This window comes from Nannobrachium achirus (assembly GCF_963921795.1).
Source record: "Nannobrachium achirus genome assembly, chromosome: 22".
In the NCBI taxonomy this organism is placed as follows: domain Eukaryota; kingdom Metazoa; phylum Chordata; class Actinopteri; order Myctophiformes; family Myctophidae; genus Nannobrachium; species Nannobrachium achirus.
In genome coordinates, this window is record NC_137829.1 from 22,079,159 (window position 1) to 22,091,349 (window position 12,191).

Sequence of the window (12,191 nt, forward strand, 5' to 3'; positions counted from 1 at the left end):
ACTAGCCCCCCCCCCCCCCAATTTTTCGCCTCTAACACTATAGCTTCTTTGAAAATTTCTCTGGGCAAAAGGAATCACTAGCAACCCCCCCCCCCCCAAGATATAGCAATAAAGTACAACCTTGAACCTTGAAAATAGCTGATCTACAAGCTGATCTACAAGCTGACAACGTGACGCAATATGGTACAGTTTTCATAGAATGTTGGCCCCAGAAAAGGGACAATAGGGTGTGTGATAAATGTGATAAATATATAAAGACACACTAATCTAGCTAACGTGATTAAATATATAAAGACACACTATTTTAGCTAACTTTACTTAAAGGGGTACTGTCACCTAAAGGGGTTGAGGGGCAGATTACACTGTGACATGAGCTTCTCTGAAAACGGTCTGAAACAGTCTGAAGCTCATGTCACAGTGTAATCTGCCCGCGCCCCTCAACAACAGCTGACCAGTACAGTAAGTAGTCATACAGTCAGGCTATACAGACAATTAATTTGATTGGCTTATAATTGCGCATCCCCACAATGACATCATAAAAATATTAACTTGTTTTTTAAGATGATTCTTAAAGTGACAGTAACCCTTTAGGTGACAGGCCCCCTTCAATAATTCATTTGAGTAAAAGAAATAACAGAAAATGCAGGTCACTATAAGTCAATTCACCTCCGGCTTGCATCTGCACCCCAGGAGTCATGTGGATGAACTCTGGTCGTTTGCTGATCTTAGATGTGCAGATAAACCCAAGCACAAAGTCTGGTTGCTCCTCTGCCATCTTCAGCTAGAAGAGAAAAATAACACATAGTAAAACACCTTGAGAAAAACAGTATTATCAACAAATCTCAGATGAATTAAATTAAACCATCATGACAATATAGTCATCCTTTTAACCAATTTCAAACTGCCATCCATATTATTCATTTCTGTTTCATGTTGTGAGCTTAAATTGGCTATTTTTACATGACACCATCATACAACAAAGAAAAATAAAATAAATAAACAGGGCTTAAATGGTCAAGTGAAGACATGCTTACCACAGCCTGTGTGTATTCCCCAGCAGCTAGTGAACCCTGGGAGCTCATCTGTGCTATGAGCAGACAGCCTCGCCCCATCGGCTTTCCCACAGCACTCAACCCCTTCACCACTCCAGGACCCGGGACAGCATGGGCATTCACTATGTGGGACCATGACGCGATTTGGTATAAACCCCCTGGGAAAATGGATAATCACAGAAATTAGTTATGATGCGTTTCCCAAGATCACTGTTCAGGGGCAAAACAAGTCAGCCACCACTGCATGGGTTGAGTTTGATTCCCTGCAGCGGTGCCTCTGGCTTGGCTTGGCTGGGTCCTTGGACGAGCGCTCGCAGCTGGCTGGATCAAAACATTTCTATCCAGTTGCTTCTTTACAAAGATATTCAAAAGATTATATCTTTTTAGAACTAGAAATTAGACTGCACTCTGTCGAGATGCCAACTTGCACCTTTTGTTCTCTAGCCCATGCTGTAATTGTGCATCAACACAGTTTCGTTGGAAAGTGGATGTATGTGTGTGGGCAATTTGGTACTTAATTGATCTGACAAGTAGTGCGTTGTGAAATTGAGGCCACTAAAGGCATACTTGAATGACACCAAAACGTGCAAGTATTGTCATCGATAACGGTTTTGAAACAGTTGATTGACAGCGTTTGAATTCAAAGTTGCATGATTGATTTCAACTTGGAAGTACAAACAACACATATCTTTAAAAAAAAAATGTAAAAAAAAAATCAAACCTCGGTTCGAAGTGAAGCGGTGAATTTTTTTTCTATGTGTTCTAGAGCTATGAAATCTGTGTTCTAGATCTATACATTCTGTGTTCTAGATCTATACTTTCTATGTGCATTAGTTCTATATTTTTATGAATTCTGAATGAATGAATGATTTTGTCTGGAGGGCCAAATTGTCATGTGAAGCTTGACCAATCCTCAATTCTGCATGCACGGGACATGTACGGGACAGACAAAGCCACTCCTTGAGAATCTATGGGAATCCTCAAAAAAAACATGTACGGGACAGACAAAGCCACTCCTTGGAAGCGGCTTTCACCGCTTCAAAAAATTGTTCAAATGCGCCAACTTGCCACAGATGACTCTTTCGAGGTGCCAACTTGCCGCAGAGGACCCAACGACAAAACTATGACATCATTCACACTATAAAAGAGTGTCTGTGCGAGCAGATGACTCTTCCGAGGTGCCAACTTGCCACAGATGACTTCCGAGGTGCCGCGGAGGACGCAATGACAAAACTTTGACAAAAATCAAACCTCGGTTCGAAGTGAAGCGGTGAATTTTTATTCTATGTGTTTTAGAGCTATGAAATCTGTGTTCTAGATCTATACAGTACATTCTGTGTTCTAGATCTATACTTTCTATGTGCTTTAGTTCTATATTTTTATTAATTCTGAATGAATGAATGATTTTATCTGGAGGGCCGAATTGTCATGTTAAGCTTGACCAATCCTCAATTCTGCATTCACAGGACATGTACGGGACAGACAAAGCCTGTTCATTCTGGACTGGAATGTCCATATATGGACACACAAAGCCACTCCTTGGAAGCGGCTTTCACCGCTTCAAAAATATGACATTGCTGCAGAGGACGCAACGACAAAACTGAAAACAGTACTACTTGCGCCTTGCTTCACTGGCTGGCGCAAGTAATAAAACAAAAAAACATCTCATGGATGCACCTGGGACTATCCTCTGTGATGTAGCCCAAGGTCATAGCAACATCATACCCCTCGCTCAGGTGACCCAGCCGGGGTGATCAAGTCCCGACTTCACGTTCCAGTAGCTACCCAAGATCAGTCCCATTAGGGAAAGACAGGGCCACACACACCGCTGCTCCGGAACTACTCTACCGAGACTGCGACTCTGGGAGTCCCAGGGCGCTGTTCGGGGCAAAACAAATCAGCCACCACTGTATGGGTCGAGTTTGATTCCCTGCAGCGGTGCCTCCGGCATGGCTTGGCTGGGTCCTTGGACGAGTGCTCGCAGCTGGCTGGATTAAAACATTTCTATCCAGTAACTTCTTTACAAAGAAATTCAAAAGATTATAAAGTGTAAAATTCAGATTACAGTATATTTATCATTGATATTGTCATTCTAAAATGCTTTGTGTTATGATTATCGTTACAAAGCATTACAAGTATTAATGAGTTCCTATAGCTATACGCGTCGCTTCGTTTACATTTAGATTCTAGTAGGTGAGAACTGAATAATGGGCAAATACCAAATATACAGGTGGCTTTACACAGTATTTTTAGTTATTTTCAGCTGCTTGTCATGCTGACCTCCGTATTGACTTGGTGCGTCATTTTAGAACTAGAAATGACGAAAAAACATCAGATGGATACATCCTCAGTGATGTAGTCCAAGGTCATAGGGGTTTCGGGTCTCGCAACAACATAGGCCTTGCTAAGGTGACCCAGCCGGGGTGATCCAAGTCCCGACTTACATCCCAGTAGCTACCCACGATCAGTCCCATTAGGCCACACATTCTGCTGCTCCGGAACTACTCTGCCGAGACTGGGAGGGGCAATCTGGCACGTGGAAGGATCAGGCTCTGTGGGTTGACCACCAGACTCCCAGTACCAGACATTTAATTCAGGAGCAGTGGGTTCCTGAGCCGCTAGCGGCTTGACTGGCCCTCCTAAAGGCCTCACCGTGGGTTTGTTGGGCCTCTTCCTCACGGAAGACACAGGCTGGGGTGCCAACCCATTCTGCTCCCTTGCACTTGTAATAATAACATCAATATATATTATGTCATAATTAGCCAAAGTTGAGTTCAAAGACACAATCTGGCAGGCCAAATTGTCTTATCTGGTGTTCATAAAAGAAAGAAAAAACTAAATGCGGATGAGCCTTCATTTCGTTTTTCTTTTTCATGTTAAGTTATGGTTTAAAAAAAAAGCAGGTTCAGGTTGTTTCCTGCAGTGAATAAACATTGCAGCTCAGCACATACTGTATTTCCATACTCAACAACTAGAGATGAGAGAAACTCCAGTGACCAACACTGTTTTCTAAACCTCTGTCATTTTCTTACCTTCATACTGGTGTTTCACCGTGTTCCCGATGTCCGCAAACTTGCGGTCCTCAAAGATGAGGAAGTTGTGTTTCTCAGCCAGGGCCTTCAGTGATTGACTGACGCTCTGTGTGTAGTCCTGCATTTAGAGAGAACCACCATTTTAGCTTTGATGTTGGTTGCTTGTTTTGTCCTGTACTGAGTGGAGGGATGAGTTTGGACGGAACATGGAATAAGGGGGCAGAGGAGCAGACAATACTACATTTCATGAAAGCATTTAGTAAATTAAAAATAATAATATATATAGCTTTATAACCTCATCACCCCGTGATTTGTTTCTATCCCTTTACCTGCTGTATAATAGGTTAGATGGGGGTTATGTTGGGAAATTAAATTCCCCCGTAATCTTTGATTGTTCAGTTACAGACATTTCTGAGAGGGATAAAGAAGGTGGTTTTGACTTTTGGGTGGTCTTTAAACATGCACTCTATCCTGTGTTTAAGGAGTTCCCTGCAGATGCCTGTAGGTTTCATACCTGAAGGATGTCCACATGGGTCTTAAGAAGGCATATCTTTGGACCCAGAAGGTCAGCCAGCTGGAGCAGCTCTTCGCAGCCCGTCACATCGGCAGAGACACACAGGTTTGACTGCTTCTCTTCAATAATTCTCAGTAGCTTGGATGCCAGTGGGTGGGTACCTGGAAGTAAAAGCGTTATTTATTAAAAGTGATGTTGATATACAGTACAGGTCCCCATATGTTGCTGATATAAGCATTTCTGTATAGGACCTTTAGTCCTCCAATGGAACGTTACAGCTTCATTTAAAATGCAACATACCGGGTAGTTTTGCTCTGTCTTCATAGCTCAGTTCCTGGCTCTGGTCTTTACATGGCTTCTTGGTGACAGGAGAACCGTTACCATTCTTCTCCTTAGGCCTGAATAGAGGGCAGGCAGAGCAATGTGTAAAGCATTACATAGACACATGCACTCCACATAAACCTTTTTCAGACTCTTTCACAATAATAACTAGACCAGGTCAACCTGGTTGTGCCAGACCCCCTATCTGTCATCATCATTTATGACATCATGCCTTTTGTAGGCATGTCATCATCATGTCATCATCATATATACCCTTTATATAGAAAACCAGGACCGACATTTGCTTATGTAGGCCTACCCATTTCATGGGTCTGGCAAAAACATGACCATAAACGTCCTTTCACACAGATTTATTTGCCTCACCAAGATAGAGCAACGACATGTTTTGAACTAATTGGGCTTACTCAGCATACCCATTACGTTGAAAACGTAATCTCTCTGGATGAGGCAAATAAATGAAAGGACATTTACAGTATAGGGTGTCGTAAGCTGTTTGGGCCGTGCAACGTGAGACTTTTACTTAATTTTGAGTGTCCATTGTGTCCGAGTGTTGTACCTAAAAGTATTGTTGTCCATTATGAACTTGCGTACGCTCTGGGCAGTATTGGCATCGATGCGTTCTGCTGCCAGCAGCACATTGAGCAGCTTAAACATGGAGATGATTGGGTGGAGGGTGATTCCCTGAGAGGCCAAGTTCTCCACACCGCCTTGCTCTCGGTCCATTAGCACGATTGCATCGGTGACCTGCAACCACAACAAAATACAAGGTTGGTTTTGTGACAGAAGATAATTCTATATTCTCATGCTGAGCATTTCTTTGGATTTGGTCATCTAAATGCATTATATACTATTGTGCACAAGCAGAGCGTGCCATGCAAGCAGAGCGTGCCACGCAAGCAGCTGACAGGAGTCACAAAGAATCCACTGGGAAATTAATTAATTCCGCCTGATTTATTATATATAAATATGTTGTGATGATGTCAAGTGAAGCGTGACCAATCCTGTCTGATTGGACATCGTTGTCCAAGATATCCGGCCTTTCGACCCGGATAACATCAGTCAAAAAACAGGTTCACTTTGCTGTCAAAGAATTCTCTGACCGAGAACAATAGTGTGTGTGTTGTCTATAACAACCACACTAATTAGTATTACCATAATTGCTATGATCAGTTGATATACCTTCAGTCCCTCTTTGTAGAGCACCTCCGCAGTCTCCAGGATACTCGTGCCAGTGGTCACGGTGTCCTCAATGATCAGACAAGTGTCACCCTCACGAACTGTCCCCTCCACCATACGCTTGGTGCCTATTGGGCGTTTATATTACACAAGGAGCAAGTGAGGAACTGTTCCTGAATAATTATCAATGGATATACAATCCTTATCATTAGAAGGCTTGAGTGAGTATAGGGTTGCAAAGGGCTGACATTGTCTTCCATGGGAAGTAGAGCTTGACAATTCAAACACTGTGTGGGATATTCTAAAATTCACTGTTAGGTGAGACCCTATTGCCTTGTTATTATGTTGTTGAAGATGCCATAGCACAGGCCTGGTATTATGGTTTTGAGAACAGTTTGGTACTGTGACACTGGCCCTCTTCATCAATGTCTCCGACCACCAAACATTTCGTCTGGAAAGGTCCGACGTTCCGACGTGCAGCTTTCCAAACTAAAATTCGGTGTAACGCTTTTCAGAAGTTGTGAGTGACGTCATTTTGAAGTTGAACCGGACCTTTCCAGGGAAAGGTTTGCTGGTCGGAGACAGTATGGATAGCCCTTTAGCTTGAGCAATGTAATCTTCTGAAACATTGACTAAAGCATCTCTTGCTGAATTGATTGTTTTGGCTGGGTACATGGACCATAAGCAGTTTCTTGGCAATGTGTTGTATAGCTTTCCGACTAGATTAGGCCACATTAAAACCAGGTTGGCCTTCTATATCACTTTTGTAGCTACTATCATAACAAATGACATTCTCAAAGATCCGGGTTTCTAAAACAACTTGTTTGGCACCAAAATGGGTTGTGGGCTCATTTTGGCTGTTCTCCAAGTTCAGTTAATTCCAAGTAGAAGACAACTGAGCTACAATCAATTTTGTTTCACATCATAACCAACAGAGAGATGTGGAAACAGGTCAAAGGTTTGTACACTACACAGACAGACACACACGCAGAGACAAACCGGCGCTCGCGCACGCACACACACGCACACGCACACACACACACACACACACACACACACACACCATAGTCCTTGGCCTCCTTTCGTCTGATGAGCATGGGTAGTTCATGTCTGGAACAGATGATTGTGGCCAAGGGCAGTGCAGTGTATGGAACTCCACACACAGAGTCAAACTTAAGCTCCTCGTTTTGTGCACGTTGGTAAATGAGACTAGACACCTGTATAAGAACACAGATTGGTTAGGCATGGAACTACCTGTCGCAGTGAAGAAATTAAGTCATCAACTGTTTCAGTTCAGAGTCTACAAGATCTTTTTGCAGAACAAGTCCTCCTAACAACATTTCACTGCTTGAACTTGTTTAAGTTGAATGCATATATTTGGAAATGATGATTTGGAAATGTATACTTTTATGCTGTGCTTAATAAAAATATTTGAAACAGAAAATCACTTGCCACAAATACAGTAGTGTTTTTGTTCGTGTCTGGGTCTTTGAGACCCCCCTCTTATAGTCCTCAACACTTTTGTAGCTACTTTTTCATTTAAACCAGAATAACTATCAGTTGTCAGTCTGCACACTGAGTGTGCATGTGTTAAAGTGTAGTCATTTACTCACTGTTCGTGCGAGGGGAACAGTTCTCTTTTTAAAGCATAGACTTATCAATATAGCCTATCAATCAGAATCTTCCATGGCGTAACGACACATGTGATACTGCAATGATAACACGTGTTTAATACCTGGTTCATGAGAGATGGATGAGACACAAGGACTCTCAAGTCGATATAAATTGGAGTCATCATGCCAGTCTTCAACTTGTATTGCCCAAATTTGACGGCGTTGACATCGTGCAGTTTCAAGATTAGACTGTCCAGGGAGACGTTTTCCATCTTTGATCAGAGGATTTCCAGCAGCTCTAGTCTGGACCACGAACTTAGCTCTTCGGTCGTACTGTCTTTACTCTTTGCTGCTGCTCAGTGCTGCTCACGTTGTTTTCCTAGACTCGCCCCGCCCGTCGCACGGAAACTCTTCCGTTGATGAGCACCAGGGATGCGCACAGCGCCCTGCTCAGTGCGCAAAGCATCCTGGGGTTTGAAGTCTCTTCATCTTTGTGAGCTTACCCCCCGGCTCCACCGGGCGCTCCCGTTTTAATCAATGAAGGGTGCTCCGCTGCCGACGGCGACGTCAACGTCGGACGCTCCGGTGATGGCGTCCAAACTCGAAAATCGCCCCGGTTAAATTTTTTGACGGCGTCCACAACGTCCAGTCATGTATAAAATATGAATAAATGCTTTGTATATTTAAATGTAGTCTATACGTGCGTTTCTGCTGTTGGCTATGTCCCAAAAATCCTAGCATAGTCTATTTTTTTTATGTAAATGATGTATAAATCATGACAAAACAAAGTGGTCAGTGGTGCATTGCTGCTCTCTGCTGAACATAGTGTGCGCTATACGTTCACATTCAGGTCACAAATAGTTTTATTCCTGTTTGAAAGTGATTTTCATGTTGTTTTGGAAATGGGCTATATTGGCCATAGAATGAATACCTCACAGTCACAGCCGCTGCGCTGCGGTGGCAAGTAGTAACGGCTGCAGCCTGCGGGAAGGCGTCTGCGAGACCTGGGTCTGCAAACAGGTCTGCAGGAAGGCGTCTGCGAGACCTGGGTCTGCAAACAGGTCTGCAGACCCAGGTCAACCTCTCTACTGCTCCCAGTGGCAGCCTTAGCTCCAGGCGGAGCCGCTCGATTGTCCACGACATTGCAAGCGGCGCGAAGGCCAGCGGACCTTGGTCCTGCTCTTCGCACCCGAGCGCCGCAGGCGCGAGTGCCCGCGAAGAGCGGGCCAGGGCCGAAGCCGTGGTGAATGCAATCGTTATATTTATGCCCAGGCCGTAAGGCCTGGGCAAGCCCACGATAAACGCCCTGTCCAACTTAAGTGACTACAATGTCTGCACAGTCACTAGGGGGCAGTAAAGTGAAGTAGTATGGGGTCTTCAGACCCGGGTCTTCAGACCCGCATCTGCAGACTTCCCGCAGGCTGCAGCCGTTAGCTTCTCTGCGGTGGAGCCGGTCGGACGTCAAAGTGACGGCGTCAATGACGCCGTCAACACGAAGAGCAACGCGACGCCGCCAGTGGAGCCCTATTCGCCCCGGTTCATTTTTTGACGCCGTCCGACGCCGGCACGACGCTGTCATTTTGGTGGAGCCCTAGCTGCGTCTCAAGCTACTAGGTCTCAAGCATAGAATATATATATAAAATAGAAAGCGGACGAGCCCCGCCCCCACTATCATTTCAATGCAAGTGCTCAGTGGCGTTTTGAAGCAACGGCTACGTGCTAGCATGTAGCTAATCCAGGTGCATTCTGGGGGAAATTGGTCTCTATTAGAGACCACAAATGACGTCACGCTGCTCTCCGCTCAGAGGAAGGATTGTCTGGAGTGGAGGGGGTGGGGCCAAAATGCGCGTTTAGGCTGCAATTCCAACTTTGGCCACCATCGGGGTTGCTTCAAATCTAGCCCTGGGTTCTGGGGGCTTGAGTCTCAAGTGCTTACCTTAAATCCTATTTCCTATCTCCCATTGTCAGTGGGTTAGGAAAGAAGGGAACATACAAGGAAATAGGAAAGAAGTGTTGACACATTTTACATTTTAATGAAAACCTTTAAAAAGACATTCTGCATAAGTACTTTTACCTTTGGTACTTAAGTATATTTCGATGCCAATTCTGTGCTTTTAGCATACTCAGTTTACAGTACACATGACATTTACTATTTTACATCCATCCATCTTCAACCGCTTATATGGAATCGGGTTGCGAGGATAACACTTCAAATAGAGATTTCCAGAGTTCCTATCCTGAGCAACTTCCTCCACTCCCTCCGGGAATAAATGGTAAATGGTGCATTTATGTAGCGCTTTTTATCCAAAGCGCTTTACAGAGATTGTGCATTACATTCACCCATTCACACACACATTCATACACCGATGGGCGATGGCGGAGGAAACCATGCAAGGCACACTCCTGCTCACCGGGAGCAACTAGAGGTTCAGAGTCTTGCTCAAGGACTCTTCGACATTCAAGGCCCATTCCCACTGGGCCAGATAACAGATAAAAAAAATCTCTTTCTCCAGATATTTTTCCATTCAAAGTGGATGGTAGATACAGATAAAAAAAAGATCTGCCACAGATATTTATTTATCTGTTATCTGGCCCAGTGGGAATGGGCCTTAACTCAGGGGGAGCCCGGATTCGAACTGGGAGCTTTCCAATAACCCTTTGTGCTCTAATGTCAGTTTCTCTACCCCTGAGCTATGCCGCCCCTATACCGTGCCTATATACCGAGGTGTTCCCAGGCCAGTGTGGAGATATAATCCTTCCATCTGGTCTGCCACAGGGTCTCCTCCGAGTGGGACATACATCGAGGACCTTCCTAGGAAGGCGCTCGGGAGGCATCTGTATACTAGATGCTCGAACCACCTATAAGCTGACTCCGTTCCAAGAGTAGGAACACTCAACTTGGTGTTCTACTCCAGTGATTGACCTTCTCACCCTCATCTCTAAAGGCCACCCATCTGAGAAAACTAATTTCGGCCACTTGTAAGCAACCTTATACTTTCGGTCATGACCGACACTTCATGACCATAGGTGAGAGTAGGAACAAAGATTGCTCGGTAGACTAGCTTTGTCCTCTGGCTGAACTTTTTCTTCACACCAGTGCAATTCAACATAAATAAAAAGAAAATAAATCTGGGGCGTTCTTCTACTTCTTCAACCACTGCATATTGTGCTGAACACATTAACACAGAAGGTCTGTAAAGGATTCTACAAAATATATATACATTAAAGTAACTTCTCCAAAAAGATGATGCTTCTTAGGCCTACTTCCTTTAACCTCTCTTTTGGAAACTATAGACTATATCCAGAAACAACTTTCCTTTCCTTCTAAAGATTGGTGCATTTAACATCTGCACTAAAGCATCTATTCGGCTAGAATCATGCTGCCAATCTGCCATAGAATCATGCTGCCAAAAAAAAGACGAAAAAAAAAGAAAGAAAAAAAAGCACAGGCGGGAATAGGGGGAACCAGGAGAGGCATCCCAAGACACATTTTCCTGCACTGGAAGGACACAATAGAGGGCACTTTATCACGTTATCTTGCACATTATCACCAAGCTCAGTGAACTTAGGGTTAGAGTGTCTGATCTAATAGTGGGATGTCGAGGTTCAGCCCTGGGCCAAGTCATAGGTTACCAAAGACCAAAGATTGGCGAGGAGATGTTTTTGCCTCTATAATATGGTGAACAGATAATCTCCAGTACTGATGGACAGATCAGTGTGAAACTTTGCACAAACACTCCCAGTAGGCCATGGAAGAACCTCCACCCCCACATTCTGCACCTGAAACGCTTCATGTTCTGGTCTATACCGGTAACTCTTAACACTCCCATTGACAATAAATCACCCCATTTTGTGTTTTTCTTTTTGTTTCATTTTTTTCTTTGTTCTTAATTATTATATTATATTATTGTTTTTTACATGTATTTTAGTAGGCAAGACCGTTAAGAACAGATTCATATTTACAAGTGTGGCCTGGAAAAAGAAAAGGCCTTTTGAGGGAAAGGGGATCTCATGAGTCATTGGACAATGACCTCTAAACAGTTTGCTTGCCTACTGTACGGGCAGGGCCCATGTCTTAAAAACAAAACATAGTGGTTTGGACGGAGCACACCTCCAAACCCCTTTCATTTCTGCCCATAGGGGTGCCACAATGCGAACAGTTGCACCGTCTGTTGTACAAACTCTATTTCCACCCGCAGCTTCCTCATGTCCTGACAGACTGACTGGCCTGGTGGAGATATTTCAAGTTCTATGTTTTTTAGGGGCATTGAAGCAATTTGGGGGAGGGGGCATGGGGACCACAGGGGACTCCCCTGGTGATGCTGAACCCATTGTCACTCCTGTAAACCTTTCATCTCTTCTCATAATGACCCCCAAACTCACACTATTGACAGAAGAAATGTGGCAGTTACATGGGGAAAACTAAAAGTATTAGAGAATGGATATATTGCGTGTGTATCTT

The 12,191-nt window shown here is 44.1% G+C and overlaps 1 protein-coding gene across 1 annotated transcript in view; it reads right to left on the reverse strand.

Annotated features, from left to right (window-relative positions):
* Positions 1 to 8,062, reverse strand: part of umps (uridine monophosphate synthetase) — a 9,623-nt gene extending 1,561 nt beyond the window's left edge. The window contains exons 1-9 of the mRNA XM_080753270.1: positions 7,852 to 8,062; positions 7,180 to 7,333; positions 6,120 to 6,244; positions 5,497 to 5,684; positions 4,899 to 4,996; positions 4,599 to 4,759; positions 4,085 to 4,202; positions 1,035 to 1,210; positions 667 to 781 (exon numbers count right to left, since the gene is read on the reverse strand). Of these exons, the coding sequence (XP_080609396.1) occupies positions 667 to 781; positions 1,035 to 1,210; positions 4,085 to 4,202; positions 4,599 to 4,759; positions 4,899 to 4,996; positions 5,497 to 5,684; positions 6,120 to 6,244; positions 7,180 to 7,333; positions 7,852 to 8,001 (1,285 nt within the window). The 5' untranslated portion in view covers positions 8,002 to 8,062. The remainder of the gene's footprint in view (positions 1 to 666; positions 782 to 1,034; positions 1,211 to 4,084; positions 4,203 to 4,598; positions 4,760 to 4,898; positions 4,997 to 5,496; positions 5,685 to 6,119; positions 6,245 to 7,179; positions 7,334 to 7,851) is intronic.
* Positions 8,063 to 12,191: the final 4,129 nt, after the last annotated feature.